Here is an 18,057-nt window from a genome sequence, read left to right as displayed (position 1 = left end):
GTAATCTTTTGCAAGGTAATATATCTTCTACTTTTGAAGTAAATCATTTCACCAATTCAAATCTTAATTGAATATATTCCAGAATCTCTTTCTAGATAATGTAGTCAGTCAAGTACGTACGTGCTCAAAATGCAATATCTAATTAAACATCACATTAGCTCATTCTGAAATATTTACTTGAAACATCATTTAAACTGACATTTCATGTGTCCACCTCTAATTGATGTATGCAAATGTCACACTATTAAACTGCTAGTAAGCTAGCTCTAAATTTGAAACAGCCATACTCTCTCAGAATTGAACATTTCAGTTTTTACATTTATTGTATCCTTTCTTATATGCATTTCTCTAATCGCTTTAGAAGGAATAGCAGAGACAATGATTAAATGGAACTAAAGTACACCCAGAGATAGCATTTTAATCAAGATTCCAGTGTAGGATTGAGGGATAGCAAGGCAAAGCAAATTATGAAGAAAGGCTCATTATTTTGTTCTTTGGACAAAGGACCACAAATGATGAAAAGTAAATCAGAACTACAGGAGTGAAGGCTGGAAGATAGCATATGGTGGGGGCGGGGGCGGGGGGGGGGGGGGGGGGGGGGGGGGGGGGGGGGAAGAGAGAGAAACAGTTGGCCGTGCAAGACAAATTGAGAGGTTTTAACATAAAAGCAGGATCATGAAGACTGTATTCAGGGAGGCATTTTACTGCCACACATTAAACATTCAAAAGTTTAAGCTACTGATTTGCTACAGCAAAAGCTACCGGCCTTAAACAGAAAAGTTCATGAACCTGCACTAAGTTTCATAAGGATATATTTTCTAATATGCTGCATTATTCTAAACAAAGTATGAATAAATGAGTTAATAATGTACTCTGTTGATTTACCAGTTGCAGTTAAGTCTATGAAGCAAGATGAAACATTTCTGCATTCTCCTTCCACTCTGAATCCTATAGGTATACACAATGCTAAGGATTCCTCATTAATCAGAAATGCCAGCTCCACTATAGCGTGTATTTTGCATGAAGGTGAAGAATGCCCTAAAGAGATGCTGTTTATATTGTCTTTAATATTACATATTAATTGAAGTGTTGGAACATGTGGGGCAGGAGTCCCAAAACAATAAAGTAACACAGAAATGGACTCAAGCTTCATGCAGCATGAAATACTGGCTTGTGAACTGTGTTCTTGAATCCTCTCAGTTCCCTCATCTTTACCCTTTCTCCCCAGTTCAATCAGAAAAGTATATTATTTTTGATGTTCATTTCTAAATTCAGACTTTGACAGTTTTACAATTAAATTGGAATTTGCAAATAGAATGCCACTATTGCTGGAAGATTGGGATTTCAGTGGTGTAGCTATCCAAATGACAGTAGACAGGTTTCAACTCACATTGCAGCTACTGAATTTTATATAGACAATTGCCCTGAATAGGAAACTAAGGTCTGCAGATGCTGGAAGTCAACAGTTGAGACAGTGTTGCTGGAAAAGCTCAGCAGGTCAGGCGGCATCCGAGGAGCAGGAAAATCAACTTTTCGGGCCAGAGCCCTTAATCAGATTCCTGATTAATCAGGTACCATGAAATTCTAGCCTATTCAGAGCAATTGAGAGTGTGTTCCTCAAAAAGCACAGCAGATCAGGTAGCATCCAAGGAGCAGGAAAATCAATGTTTTGGGCTGGAGCCTTTCATCAGGATTCTGATGAAAGGCTCCAGCCCAAAACATTGATTTTCCTGCTCCTCGGATGCTACCTGACCTGCTGCACTTTTCCCAGGAACACACACTCAATTGCTCTGAATAGGCTAGAATTTCATGGTACCTGTGAACCATTGGCAATTGAACCATAAATTTAGGAGCCAGACAGAATCTGATCAATTCTCAAAGTAGAGTTCTCTTCTTCGACATTAACAGTTAAAAGACTGAAACACAATACTTACTTTAATGTAGGAATCGCACTGTGACCAGATTTTCCTGACCGTAAGCGGTACCATAAGCAATTTCTATGAACTTTTCCTAAAGTCTTTATCCTGCGTTCCTCTGTTTAAGAGTAAAAAAAAGAGAATTACTTGCCCATACACAAAAAAATCAATTCTTTCAAGTATTAACCAATCCAGCAAGCAGGCAAATAGCTTCAAACTCCTTGCCACAGACATTCAAGGCTGACTTACACGGGTTCTTGTCCACATTTTTTTGTTAGTTTGTCCATAAGAAACTTCTGTTCCTCAGAACACAGACAACTTCACAGAGGAAAATTATCAATCAGACTTGTCTACTGTTCACTTTTACCTCTGATTTGAGCATCCTCTAACCCCCACCCTTTTGGGACAATTTGGGTCTGAAACATAAACACAGGGTAAATCAAATTAATGCTCTTCTCCCCAAAACTGAGCCTAAATAATCCAAAGCTAACTTTCATTCCAACACAGATCAAAGGTGACCTTGCTATAGAACACAAGCATAAAGTTGTGCTGTGTAGCTCAGTGGTAGAATATACCAAACCAAGAAGTAGCATTCAATCACATTTTAGCTTTAAATCCAACATCCATAGCAAGTTATACCCTCCGTAAGAGATTAAAGGACGAACAGCATGCACCATTGCAGGACACTTTTCATAGCTAATGACAGTTTAAGAGCAGTCACTACAGTGCAAGAAATGTAGTATTCACGAGCAAGTAATTAGAGTGACAACGTTTGCTTTTAATGCCTTAATCCTGGTTGCAGGATAGATGTTGAACAGGATCCTTTCCCTGCCTGCCTCCAAATAGCTTTTTAAAATACACATATACAGCACATTAAAAAGGGGGGAACCCCTACAAAGGTAGAGACCCTCATAGCAGGAGGAGAAAGTGAGGACCGCAGATGCTGATCAGAGCTGAAAATGCGTTTCTGGAAAAACACAGGTCAGGCAGCATCCAAGAAGCAGGAGAATCGATGTTTGGGGCATGAGCCCTTCTTCAGGAAGGGCTCATAGTAGGAGATTGGTTAGAAATAAAATTAGGAGGGCAAAGAGGGGCCACGAAATATCTATGGCGGGTGGACTCAAGAAAGAGAGATCATCTGCATTCACAGAGGAGAAAGACATTGCAACCGGGGATATCATTTTGGATGCCAAGGTTCGATCCTAAGATTAATAAAGAGGAGGTGATAGATGTTTAAGCAGACATACAGCTGCATAAAATCCTAGAGCTTGATGAGATTTATCCCAGGCAAGGGAGGAGATTGTTAGGACCCTGTGAATATATTTAATACTTCACTGGCCAAAGGTGAAGTGCAGGATGACTGCAGGATAACTAATTTGGTTCCTTTGTTGAAGAAGGGCAGATAATTACAGACTAGTTAGTCTGATGTCAGTAGTAGAGAATTTATTGGAAAAAATTCTGAAAGACAGGATTAATGAATAGTTGGAAAGGTAGGGATCAATTAGGGATAATCTGTCTGGATTTGTTAGAGGAAGATCCTGCCTGAGTAATTTAATTAATTTTGTTTTAAAAAGGTGACTAAATTTAAGGTGAGAGGAGAGAGATTTAAAAAAAAGACATGAGGCAATTCATTTTACACAGAGGGTGGAGCTTCCTCAAGACAGTGGATGTGGCTACAATTTCAATGTTTAAAAGACACTTGAAGGCATAAGTGAATAAGAAAGGTTTGGAGGGATACAGGCCAGGAGCAAGCAGGTGAGACTAGTTTAGTTTGGCATGGACTGGTTGGACCGAAGGGTCTGTTTCCATGCTGTATGACTCTATGATAAGGGTAGAACAATTGATGTGATTTACATGGATTTGTCAGGCATTTGACAAAGTGCCACATGGAAAGTTGGCCCAAAAGATCATGGGGAGCAAGGCAAGTTGCCAAATGATTCTAAAACTGGATTACAAGTAGGAGACAAAGTGTGATGGTACAGGATTGCTTTGTAATTGGAAGCCTGCGGCCAGCGGTGTACCACAGGGATCAGTGCTAGGACCCTTGCTGTTTGTTGTTTATATTAACAATTTGGATGTGAATGTATGATTTGGAAATGCCGGTGTTGGACTGGGCTGTCCAAAATTTAAAATCACATAACACCAGGTTATGGTCCAACAGGTTTAAATGAAAGCACTAGCTTTCAGACCGCTACTCCTTCATCAGGTGGTTGTGGAGGGCACAATTGTAAGACACAGTATTTATAGCAAAGGTTTACAGTGTGATGTAACTGAAATTATACATTGAAAAAAATCTTGATTGTTTAAGTCTCTCATCTGTTAGAATGATTATATGTAAATCACAAAACTTTTTTAAACAAGTTACATTCTCAGGCTAACTGTAACAATTGGTGTCAGCCCAGATAAAATGTTGAATTTGTTAGCTCCCTGTGTTCTATTGTCTGTGCCATAATGTTTAGAAACATTATGGCACAACAACAGAACACAGGGAGCTAACAAATTCAACATTTTATCTGGGCTGACACCAATTGTTACAGTTAGCCTGAGAATGTAACTTGTTTAAAAAAGTTTTGTGATTTACATATAATCATTCTAACAGATGAGAGACTTAAACAATCAAGATTTTTTTCAATGTATAATTTCAGTTACATCACACTGTAAACTTTTGCTATAAATTGTGTCTTACAATTGTGTACTCCACAACCACCCGATGAAGGAGCAGCACTCTGAAAGCTAGTGCTTCCAATTAAACCTATTGGACTATAACCTGATGTGAGTTTAGAATGAAAGTTTGCAGATGACACAAAAATTGATGTTGATAGCGAGAAGAATCTCTCAGGATGCAGTCTAATATTGATCAGTTGGTAAATTAGGTAGAGCAATTGCAGATAAAATTTAATCATAAATGCGAAGTGATGCATTTTGGTTTGGGAAGTTTATTAAGGGAAGGATACACAATGAATGGTAGTTCCCTAAGGGGTACTGCGGAACAAAGGACCTTGATATACAAATCCATTGATCCCCAAGATAGACAAGGTGGTGCAAGTGACATATGGGATACGGATCTTCATTAACCAGGGCATAGAACGTAGGAACAACGAAGCTTTGTCACAAATTTATAAAATATTGGTTAGATTACAGATGGAATACTGTGTGCAGTTCAGGTTGTGAGACGAGTAGAAGGATGGGATTCCAATGCAAAGGAGATTTAGCAGAATGCTGTTTGGGATGAAAAGTCTCAGTTATGAGCATAGTCTGGGTTTGTTTTCTTTGTAACAGAAGCTAAGGAGTGACATGATTGGCGTATACAAAGTTATGAGAGAAGTAGATAGAGGAGATCGTAAGAATCTGTTCCCCATGGCAGATGTGTTTAAGGCCAGAAGTCATAAGTTTAAGTTGAGGATCTATTGTGCAGATTTGAAGAAATGATATTTCACTCAGAGGGTGGTAGATGCATGGAATATGGCTACCCAAGAGGCTGGTGGTCAAGGTTTGTAGTTCAATTATCAGATATGTGCTTCAACAAGCCATTCAAGGATGTTTGCACTGAATGGAATTGATGCATGTTTATGGGAGGAATAAACCTTCAGAGTGGAAATAGGCACAATTTAGGTGGCTTCATTATCAAACCATGAGATGCCATTCATGCACAATTGGTCATCAGATCCCTCAGAAAATGCAGAACATACAATTCAATGGATGGAGAGGAGAATGATGCATTATGAAGGAACAATTCTGAAAGCAAAGTGCCAAACCTGATCCACAGCAGGATCCTTAAATCAACTACTTGCGTCAGATGCTGCTCGACATCAATAAAGTATTTCAATTGTGTAATTAATTCGATCAACCATGTCACATTCAAAATTAATGACTGATATTCTTGATTTATTCTTCAAAACAGTGACCACCCAGGATACGACCTCCTCTTTCTCAAAGGTCAACTTACATGGCACAATCCATGACATAGCTGTGTTTTCATTTCATACCTGCACCCCAGAATCTCAGAACAAAACTGTTTTAAATTTGAAGCACATCACCAGCTTGCTCAAGCAAATTCCTGTTACATAACCTTTCTAGTTGCTTAGTAAAATCATAAGGATTTATTTCCCCAAGCGAAGGAAGCAATTAAGGCTTCCTCTGTGAATTTGCCTTGGCTAATCTACCAGCAATATCATAAACAGACAAGACAACATGTTCTTAATGACTTTTTTGAAATTATGTATGAAACACATGCCATTTTTGTCCCTTGCCAATTAAGATTGGAACATTTATGAATTTTTTTTAATCAGAATTAGTCTAGCTTTTCTCCAAGATGTGAATTCCTTCTTCCCCAATCGGTTCTCTCATATCAGAAATAACTATTCAATTTTCAGTCTCTAACTGATTGGTGTCCAACAAGATAACTGTAGCTCAGCCACTGCTTTCCTACCCAACTGTATTCTTTACTAGTCCCTGCCATCGCAAAAATAATGTGCCTGGCTAAAGTACAACAAACTTTTATATGAAAGAACTGCAGTCAACCACATGGTGTTTCTCTTTGCATTGAACAAAATTGAACATACAAGTATCCAAACCCAACTTTCGTAGCAGCAAAAATCTACTTTTTGTGAAGGATTGTACACTTTTATTCTTTCATGAGACATTACATCATTGGTAATTCCAATATTGTTTCCCATTTTTAACTACTTTTAAAAACAGTAGCTAGCCACCTTCAGCTGTTGTAGTCCATGTGGTACAAGTAAATGCACAGTACAGTTAGGAATGGAGTGCAGGATTTTGATCTAGTAAAAGGAATGATTAGTGGTTTGAGAAGATTTGTAGCTCAGGTTGAGGTTGTGGATGTAGGTTTGCTTGCTGAGCTGGAAGGTTCATTTTCAGATGTTTCGTCACCATACTAGTTAACATCTTCAGTGATTATATTAGCCGGAGGTTCACTGAAGATGTTACCTAGAATGGTGACAAAGTATCTGCAATGAACCTTCCAGCTCATCGAGCAAACATACATCCAGAATGAATGATTGTATAGACAGAATGATATGTGGCTTGAAGAGCAACACAAAAGCAGTAGTGCTTCCTTGCATCTGCAGGCCCACATTGTAGAGATCTTGGCTAGGAAGATGCTGCCAAAAGAGGCTCTGTAGACTGCTGCAGTACATCTTATTGATGGCACACAATGTTCTAGTGGCGGAAGGAGTGAAGGTATGTGATATTGGGTTGGGGTACTAATCAAGTGTACTACTTTTCCTGAATGACGTCAAGCTTATTTTTGTTGCAGCTGCACCCATCAGGCAAATGGAGGATATTCCATCACAAACTTGATTTGTGCTTTGTCAAGACTGATGGCGATTTGCTCTAGCATTCATACTATTTATATGGCTCACTGAGTTCAGTTTCTGGTCAACTTTAATCTCCTGATGTAAATAATGGATGGACTCAGGTATGGTATTTTCTTTTTAAACTTCATTCATGGGCATTTATCATCCCAAATTATCCTGAAGTGAGGAGTTGTATTCTCGAACCACAGCAGTCTTCAGTTTTTAGGTAATGCCAATGAATGCCCAAAGAAGATGGTTAGATTTGCTTTTGTTGGGGATGCTCACTGCCAAGTGCTTAAATGGAGTAAATGCGATTTGTCACTTATCAGCAACAGGCTGTATGTGGTCCAAATCTTGCCGCATATGGACAGTGAATGCTTCAGAATTAGAGGTATTCAATTGGTATCAAACACTTACCAACATCACCACTTCAGACATGATAATAGAAGGAAAGTCATTTATGGAGCAGCTGAAGATGTTGAGGCCTGAAACCCTACACTCAAGAATTTCTGCAGCAATGTCCTGCCACAGAGGTGAGTGACTTCCAAACAAATGTATCTTCATTTGTGCCAGGTATAACTCCAACCGACTGTGAAATCAGAAACACCTCCTCACAACAACTTATGATTGAAATAGGGCTTCCTCAACACGACACAGTCAGGGATCTAAGATGGCGGCGATCTGAGAAGATCGCACTGCAGAGCTTCACATCGCAGCAGGAGCAGGATGGACCTTTAACCCACCCAACCCAGGTCATCAGGATTTCTTGGGGCATTAGAAAGATTGTGGAGCCCCAAGAAACATTTAAAAATTAACTTACCTGTATTTTCAGCTGTCCAGAAATGCCTAAAAAGGGAGGAGGAGCATCCGAGGCTGGGTCTGCAGCTCAGCCTGCAGCAGCCTCAGAGCTGATTACTCTCCAGGACCTGGTGAACGAGCTCTCGAAATCTCACGAGATGTTGGGGAAACAGATTGAAGTGAAGCTGGCTCCAGTCTCTATCATGCTGCAGAAGCATGAGGAGCAGCTGGACCTGGAGAAGAGGACGGATGAGATGGAGCACAGGGTCAGTGGTGGAAGCTGATGCCAGTTCACTCAAGGATGAGATCCAAGCCTTGAAGATGCAAGTTGATAATTTGTGTGACCAAGTGGATGATCTTAAAAACAGGGGCAGGAGAAAAAACATTTGGATCATCGGTCTGCCTGAGGCTAAGGAAAGTGAACGGCCTGCGGAATTTGTTCAAGATTGGTTTCTGAAATTCCTTGACTTGGAGGCTGGCATGAGGGGACTGAAGATAGAGAGGGCTCACCAGGTTGCAGCGCGGAGGTCAGGTCTGGGCCAACGCCCTTGTCCTTTCCTGGTGCAGTTCCATCATTACCAAGACAAGGAGTGTGTCTTGGAGGCTTCCAGACACCAGGGGAAGGATCCAAAGGCCCTAATTTACGAGAGGGTCTAAAATCATGTTTTTACAGAACTTTTTCAGCAGCAGTGATCCAGAAACGAAAATCGCATGATGGTGTCAAGAGAAGACTGAGGGAGCTTGGGATTCAGTACTCCCGGAGATATCCGGCAGTGCTTCGGATCACTTAGATGGATCCATGCATCTTTTTGACACAGAGAAGGCAAGAGACTTTGTGGACAAACTAACCTAATTTAAACAATTGTAGTATATATAAATATCGTTGCTTGGGTATGTGTTTATCATTCTGTAAAAGAAATGGAGGAAATCTGGTTGGAGCTTTGTTTTTCCCTTTTTTTTCCTCTATTGATAACAATTTGGTTCAAACTATGTCTGGCGGCGGTTAAGATGTACATTTTAAATTTCTAACTTAAGATATACCAAAGGATGGGTGGGGTAAATATTCCCCTTTTTTTAAAATAAAAGAATGTTTTTTTTATTCATATTGATATTCTACGGGATGTTTATTCTTTTTAGCTTGTGCTTGCGATGCAGCTCTAGCTGGGAGAAGTGAAGGTGGTTGAGATGGTTAGATGCCTATTTATGGACAGATCGGAACGGGTAGTTGCCCCCTCCGGGCAGGGGGTGAGTTCCCCTACTCAACGCTATTGGCGCTTTATATGTTGGTTTGTTTTCTGGTTTTTGTTTTTTATTTTTAATAATTTTGTATGTTTATTAAATGTAGTGGTTTTAGTTTATGTAGCTGAGCCTTATGCGACACCAAGGCTCAGCAATTTGTGGTTGGGTTCCTCTGGAATTTAAATGTAATTCAGAAGATTGTGGCTAATGATTTGATTAAATGGTGTACCTGGAATATCAAGGGAAGTCACTCACCAATTAAGAGGAAGAAGGTACTCTTGAGTCTTAGAAAGGAGAAGGTGGATATTGCTTTGTTACAGGAGACACATTTGGATGACAAGGAGCATCTGAAATTACAGCAGAATGGCTTTGACAGAGTTTAATTTTTTTTATTATTAGATTAGACTTAGTGTGGAAACAGGCCCTTCGGCCCAACAAGTCCACATCATCCCGCCGAAGTGCAACCACCCATACCCCTACATTTACCCCTTACCTAACACTACGGGCAATTTAGCATGGCCAATTCACCTGACCTGCACATCTTTGGACTGTGGGAAGAAACCGGAGCACCCGGAGGAAACCCATGCAGACACGGGGAGAACATGCAAATTCCACACAGTCAGTCGCCTGAGTCGGGAATTGAACCCGGGTCTCAGGCGCTGAGAGGCAGCAGTGCTAACCACTGTGCCGCCCAGCTCATTTAATCCCCCAGCTCATCCTCTTAAATTCTTCGTAGATGCTTTTTCTAAACTGATAAGTCTCAAGTCTCGGCACATCATTATAGGGGGAGATTTTAACTGCCTCATGGACCCCACAGTAGACAGGTTGCCTAAAGGTCCCTCAATACCCTCTGCACAAACTAAACAGTTATTGGGTCTGTGTGGGGAATTAGGGTTAGTGGACGTCTGGAGGTGTCTCCACCCTACAGGTAGGGATTTCACGTTTTTCTCCAATCCACATAGATGTCACATGAGGATTGATTTTTTTTCTGACCCCTGCAGTAATCCTGGCATCTTGTACGATTGGTAACATTGCCATCTCTGAACATGTTCCAGTGTACCTCATGGTTAAGATTAAAGATGTTACAGTGGATTCAAGGTACTGGCGAATGGACTCCTTTATTCGCATGAACAGTAAGTTTGTGGAGTATTTCTGTAGGGAATTTCAGGCATTCCTAGGCGCATCAACATAGACTCAGTTGACAGATCGTTTGTTCTCTGGGAAACTGCCAAAGCAGTTTCCCTAGTTATTTCATATTCCACCAGTAGGAAGCGACAGAAGGGTGAGCAGCAACGTCTCCGTGAAGCACGGTTGAAGGCAGCCAAGACGACCTATTTTGACAGACCCTCGTTGGTCAAATTACAGAGGATTACGGCATTGCGGTCTGCACTAAATTCACGCAGACGGCAAAGAAGGAGCTGGCTTTTGCAAAGCAAAGGTTATATATGCATGGTGACAAGCCAGGCAAATACTTAGCATACCTTGCCAGAAAGAGAAGTGCCACATAAACCATTACAGCAATTAGGGAAGGGTCTAGGAACCTAACACGCGATTCTTAAAAGATTAATGTGGCGTTCCAGAGATTCTACTCTAAATTATATCAAAGGATTGTGAGGAGGGGCAGGCCAAAATGGAATCCTTTTTTCGAGATCTGAAGCTCCCGAGCAACAGTCCTTTCTCAATGCCCCATTATCAGAGCAAGAAGTGCAGGAAGCTGTGAGGCACCTTCAGAGTGGAAAGGCGCCCGGTCCTGACGGACTTTCCAGTGAATTCTATAAAGGAATTTATAAGTATACTGTCAAGCTCGATGCTGAATATGTTTAATGATTCATACAGTCATGATTGTCTCCCACCAACTCAGAGGGGCCAATATTTTACTTATCCTTAAAAAAGGGAAGGATCCGGAAGACTGTGCTTCATACAAGCCCATCTCGCTCTTAAATGTGGACTTTAAGTTCCTCTCGAAGACTCTCGCGTTAAGGCTGGAGACTGTGCTACCCTCTATTATTAAAGAGGATCAGACGAGCTTCATAAAGGGTTGCAGAACCTCCAATAATGTTAGGAGGCTGCTTAACGTAATTCAAGCAAGCCAACAGCAGTCAATACAGCGATTGGTGATTTCTTTAGATGCCGGGAAGGCATTTGACCGAGTTTGAGTGGCCGTACCTTTTCTATACTCTAGACCGGTTTGGTCTGGGCAAAGTTTTCATAAGGTAGGAAAAGGGTCTCTACAGTGTACCTCTCACAGTGGTCATTACCAACGGGGTACAATCAAGCAACTTTAATATTTCTAGGGGCAGCCGGCAGGGCTGTCCCCTTTCATCATTAGTTTTTACGTTGGTGATTGAACCGTTGGCAGAGGCCATTCGTGAGGATGTCAATATATCAACTCCAGAAGTGGGGTCAAAATTACATAAGATCTCACTGTATGCAGACGATGTTCTAATTTTCTTGACAAATCCAGCAGTTTCAGTGCCTTGCCTGATACAATGCATTCACACATTTGGCGCTTTTTCAGGGTATAAGATTAATTTTGCTAAATAAGAGGCTATGCCTATGGTGGTCTTACAAAAGAGTTGGCTCGAGAGGGACTATAGATTCCCATTTAGGTGGTCACAGGGGGGTTTTGTGTATTTGGGCACATTCATTACTCCAGTTCTGGATTGGCTGTTCAAAGCCAATTTTACTCAATCATTTGAAAAAATTAAACAAGATCACCAAAGATGGGAGGCACTTCCAGTCTCGTGGTTGGGTCAGATAGCCCTTATTAAGATGAATATTCTCCCTCGTTTGCTATACCCTATACAGATGCTCCCCCTGATTTTCAATATACAAACACTCAGGAGACTGAAAGGTTGGTTCAGCTCCTTTATCTGGCACTGTAAATGGCCCCTCACTAAATTAGCCAAACTGCAGTAGCCTCAGTTTTTTTTTTGGGGGGGGGGGGGGGGGGGTGAGTAGACCTTCCGGACATTAAAAATTACCAATTACCCTCGGTTTTGACCTACATGAGTGATTGGGTTTGTGGGGATCCTCTTTCAATATGGCTAGATATCAAAGCCTCCCAGGCAAGGTGTCCCCTTACCAGTTTGCTGATTTTGGACGACGTGAGGACAGTTAGGGAATATTGCCATAACAATACTGATCAATACTGTTAAAGCATGGAGCGCAATTCGGCAGAGGGAAGGTAATGTTGGCAAAACATCTTTGATTAGACCTTTAGTGGGTATGCCAGGTTTTCAACCAGGTATGATAGATTCAGGATTTAAACGTCGGGCAGCTAGGGATGTATCTTGCATGGGTAATTTATTTGAGGGAGACGTAATGATGTCCTTCTCTCAGTTAGTACGGAAGTACGAGTTACCTAATAGAGACTTCTTTCATTTTTTTCAAGTTAGAAATTTTATTCAAAAAAAAAACACACACTTTTGACTGATCCCTACAAATCTGATATAGAAAGAGGGGTACTAAGGGCTAAGAGTACACTCTCTGTCAGTACTTTATATCATCAGTTGGGGGATGCCACCTCAGATGAGTCTGATCGACTCTGCAAGATGTAAGAAAGAGTGCTGGGTGTTGAAGTTTCTTCAGAGGCATGGGAGGATATTTGGGAGAATGCAAGGAAGGTATCAATTTGTAATAGGACCCAGACTTTACAGTTGAACATTCTCCACAGGGTCCACTTAGCCCCAGACTGTTTGTCAAAATTTAAACCAGGGGTAGCTTCAGCATGCCTCAAGTGCAAGGTCTGTACGGGTACACTTTCCCATTGTCTTTGGTCTTGTGACAGGCTTCAAACATATTGGAGCGCTGTGGTGGGTACAATGGAGGGGATTTTAGGTGTTGGGGTAGAGGAGGACCTTATTTCTCTCCTTTTGGGCCGACCCATTGTATTTCCTGCAGACGTGCATAAGAAAAAACTTTTCAATATTCTTACATTCTGTGCAAGGAAGAATATCTTGCTAGGTTGGATATCCAAAAAATCCCTAGGCCTGTCGGGCTGGTGGAAGATTGTTGTGGAGCATATTCCCCTGGATTTTCTCACAAATATGGTACACCACAAAACTGAGAATTTCTACAAGACATGGCAACCCTTTTTGAAATACCTGGACACAGATTTATCTGCCACACTAACAAGGGCTTTTACATAGTCGTAACGATTGTGTTTTATGAGTCCAATATCCAAGGAGGAGGAACTGTGAATGTATGAGTGTTTTGTTTGAAAGGGCTGAGTTATTACTATTTATTTGTTTGTTGTTAGGTATTTATCTATCTATTTAGTTAAATAGCTAGTTTCGGTTTTTAAAATTTTATATTTCTCTATATATGTTTATACATTCGTACAGGAGGGTGGGTTGGGGTTTTTTTTTATTATTTGGGTTTAGTTTTGTACTATTTTTGTATTTTAAAAATGTGTTGCTGGAAAAGCGCGGCAACACATTTTTAAGCTCTGATCTCCAGCATCTGCAGTCCTCACTTTCTCCTACTATTATTGTATTGTTTTAAATTGCATTGTTTTGTATTTGTTGTAATATTTTAAAACCTATGAAAAAAAGCACTACACAGGTAAATGCTGCCAAGATGTCAAAAGCAGTCATTCGCACCTCCACATACTTCTTTTGTCCATGTTTGGGCCAAGGGTGTACTGCAGTCAGGAACAGTGAGACCCTGGAAGAATCGAAACTGAGGACCAAGCAGATGTTGTTCTTTGAGAGAAGGCATCAGTGACAATACTATCAATGGAGCATTAACTGGCCAAATAGAATTTCTCTTTTCTTTTCAATCCTGTGGTCAAAACTGAACACGTAATCAATAACACAGGCCAGGGTGAAGCTAATTTTGGAACACTAGCCGTCAACAATATTGTCAGGACTCATATTCTTTACACCATTGCAGTATCTGGTATTTATTGACACCAGATGCATTGTTCCAATTCTGGCTAATTCTGAACAGAACATCAACCAGAATCCCACTACAGCAGGAAGATAGCTTAACACTGTTGTTTCCATTTGCCAACATTTATGCAATGCCTCGAAATCTTGACTGCAGTCTTTCAAAAAAGTAACTCCCTACCATTTTTGACAGCAACTGGGGATAATAAATGCTGATCTTGCTGCCAGTGCCTATATAGAGAAGTTATATATCGTATAAACAAGTTGAATCTCTCCAATCATTTGTGGTAAACCTCGAATTTCCACTGTTGGTATCATCATTGAAGATTAATGCTGAAAGTCTGTTGCGTGTTTACATTATTGGACATAATACATAAAACTGAAAACAAAAAAAGGTATTCCTCAACGTATTGCAGTGATCTGCAAAGAGGTAACGTATGAAAATTGCAACTTTTAATTCTGAAAGACATCTTAAGCATCAGTAAGCTATGAGATATGATTATATTTTGGATCTTCAATTAATGATTAATCCCTAAAAGTATTCCTTTAAGATACATTTGTGAACTTAAATACATCTTGAAAAATGTAAGCTGCCAATGTTTGATGCAGTGTTCAGGCAGCAAATGCCAATCTCAAGTTCATTTCAAAAACTTCAATGGTCTGAAGTCTACAAGGCATCCCTCAGGTCCTCACCACTAACTATAAATAATTAGCAAAACACACACTTTGAATACTTCAATTTAAATAAAAGCAAAAGATCGATCCTGGACTTCAACACAGTAAAATTAACCTGCACAGACATGATAACATGATAATCCACTGTAATACATGTATCACATTTTGCGTCTGCCATGACTCAATTGGTAGCATTCCAGAGTCAGAAGACTGCGGGTTCAAGGCTCAATCCAGAACATGAGTATTAAAAAAAGTTGGCACTTCACTGTTTACCACTGTCTTTTGGGATGAAATATTCAACAGAGGTCTGATTTCCCTCTTCAGGTGCAAACAAGATCTCCAAGGCATTATTTTGAAGGGGAACAGGGGAGCTATCCACAATACCGTGGCCAACATTTATCAAATAATATCATAAAAAATGTTGATCATGAGAATTTCATGCGACGCATTTTTTACGTTATAAAGTTTGTGAAGCATTTAGGACACCCTGAAGTTGTGGAAGGTTCTATGCAAATCCGTGCATCTTTCTAAATATTACAAACAGAAAATCCTTAGAGCAATCTTTGTAAAAACTGGATGCACTCAATACAATTGAGAAAGTAAACATATACATTTCATTCTCCTTGAACTAGTTCACAGACATACAGACTTATGTTCCTGTTAGAACCAATGTACTAAGAGTAGGGAAAAATGGATGAATAAAAATGTTGAGGTTCTAGTCCAGAATAGAAGATTATTTGTCATTTATATAAATGATTTGGATGTGAGCACAAAAGGTATAGTTAGTAGGTTTTGCAGATGACACCAAAATTGAAGGTGTAGTGGACAGCGAAGGTTACCTCAGATTACAATGAGATCTTGATCAGATGGGCCAATGGGCTGAAGAGTGACAGATGGAGTTTCATTCAGATGAATGCGAGGTGCAGCATTTTGGGAAAGCAAATCTTAGCAGGACTTATACACTTAATGGTAAGGTCCTGGGGAGTGTTGCTGAACAGAGACCTTGGATTGCAGACTCATAGCTCCTTGAAAGTGGAGTCACAGGTAAATAGGACAGTGAAGGCGGCGTTTGGTATGCTTTCCTTTATTGGTCAGAGTATTGAGTACAGGTTAGGTGGTCATGTTGCAGCTGTACAGGACATTGGTTAGGCCACTGTTGGAATATCACGTGCAATTCTGGTCTCCTTCCTATCGGAAAGATGTTGTGAAACTTGAAAGGGTTCAGAAAAGATTTACAAGGATGTTGCCAGGGTTGGAGGATTTGAGCCATAGGGAGAGGTTGAACAGGCTGGGGTTGCTTTTCCTGGAGCATTGGAGGCGGAAGGGTGACCTTATAGAGGAAATCATGGAAAATAAATAGACAAAGTGTTTTCCCTGGGGTGGGGGGAGTCCAGAATGAGAGGGTATAGGTTTAGGGTGAGAGGGGACAGATATAAAACTTTTTCAGAGAGTGTGGTACATGTATGGAATGAGCTGCCAGAGGAAGTGATGGAGACTGGTACAATTGCAACAATTAAAAGGCATTTGGATGGGTATATGAATAGGAAGGGTTTAGAGGGATTTGGGCCAGGTGCTGACAGGTGGGACTAAATTGGATTGGGACATCTAGTTGGCATGGAAAATTTGGACTGAAGAATCTGTTTCCATGCTGTACATGTCTATGGCTATATAAACAACTGGATCAAATGAATCTCTTGAAGAGTATAAAGAATGTAGGGGCATTCTTAAGAGGGAAATCAGGTGGACAAAGAAGGGATATGAAATAGTCGAGGCTGATAAGGTTAAGGATAATCCAAAAAGATTCTGCAAGGACATTAAGAGCAAAAGAGCAATGAGAGAGAGAACAGGGTCCCTTAAAGATCAGTGAGTTCACCTGTGTGTTGAATCTCAGGAGATAGGAGAGATATTAAGTGAATACTTTTTAATCCATTTTTACTGTGGAGAAGAAAATGGAGGCTAGAGAATTCAGGGAAATAAATATTAATGTTTTAAGAACTAAGTTTAAAAAAAATCACAACACCAGGTTATAGTCCAACAGGTTTATCTGGAAGCACTACATTATTTGGACTATAACCTGATGTGATTTTTAAACTTGGTACGCCCCACTCCAATACCAACACCTCCAACTCATGTTTTAAGAACAGTTCACATTACAGAAGAGCAAATGCTGGAGGTCTTAGACGACAAAGATGGATAAACCTCCAGGACCTGATCAAATCTACCGCAGGACATTGTGAGAAGTTAGGGAAGGAATTGCGGGGCTCGAGAAGAAATGCTTGTATCATCTATAACCACGGGTGAGGTGGCAGAGGACTGGAGGTGGCTTATAGAATTTTATAGAATCCCTACATTGTGGAAACAGGCCCTTTGGTCCAACATGTCCACACCGACCCTCCAATGAGTAACCCACCCAGAACCATTCCCCTAGTACTCTACATTCACCCCAGACTAATACACCAAACGTATACATCCCTGAACACGAATGGCCAGTTTAGCATAGCCAACTCACCTACCCTGCACATCTTTGGACTGTGGGAGGAAACCAAAGCACCCTGGGAAACTCACACAGACACGGGGAGAATGTGCAAACTCCACACAGAATCACCCGAGGCTGGAATCAAACCCTGGTCTCTAGTGCTGTTAGACAAAAGTGCTAACCACTGAACAACCATGCCACCATATGAGGGCATATATTTAAGATGGAGGTGAGGGATTGCGGAGCTCTGAGATGCATAGGAATTTGGGTGTCCTAGTGCATAAAAGGTACTCTTTAGAGATTGAGCCTTTATTTAGGAAAGGCTCAAAAGAAAAGCTTAGGAACTTTAGACCTATGAGCCTGACATTGATAGTGGGTAAGTTGTCAGAGGTTATTCCAAAAGATGGGATTTACATGCATTTGAGAGGCAAGGACTAATTAGAGATCGTCAGTTTTGTGCAAGTGAAATCAGGCTCACAAACATGATTGAGTTTTTTGAGGAAGTAACTAAAAGGATTGATGAGAGCAGAGAGGTAGACATTGTTTCATATGGACTTTGGTAAAGCCTCTGACAAGGTCCATATGATAGACTAATTAATGAAGTTAGATCACATGAGATTCAGGGTGAGTTTTCCAACTGGATATAAAATTGGCTTGAAGGTAGGAGACAGAGTGGCGGTGAAGGGTTGTTTTTCAGAGTGGAGGCCTGTGACCAGCAGTGTTCTAAAGGGATTGGTACTAGGTCC

The 18,057-nt window shown here is 40.6% G+C and overlaps 1 protein-coding gene across 1 annotated transcript in view; it reads right to left on the bottom strand.

Annotated features, from left to right (window-relative positions):
- Positions 1-18,057, bottom strand: part of sec63 (SEC63 homolog, protein translocation regulator) — a 110,777-nt gene that overhangs the window by 77,215 nt on the left and 15,505 nt on the right. The window contains exon 2 of the mRNA XM_060856506.1: positions 1,935-2,034. Coding sequence (XP_060712489.1) covers positions 1,935-2,034 — 100 coding nt within the window. The remainder of the gene's footprint in view (positions 1-1,934; positions 2,035-18,057) is intronic.

The sequence above is a fragment of the Hemiscyllium ocellatum genome, chromosome 3 (genome assembly GCF_020745735.1).
Source record: "Hemiscyllium ocellatum isolate sHemOce1 chromosome 3, sHemOce1.pat.X.cur, whole genome shotgun sequence".
Taxonomy (NCBI): domain Eukaryota; kingdom Metazoa; phylum Chordata; class Chondrichthyes; order Orectolobiformes; family Hemiscylliidae; genus Hemiscyllium; species Hemiscyllium ocellatum.
This window is presented reverse-complemented; position numbering and strand designations above follow the sequence as displayed.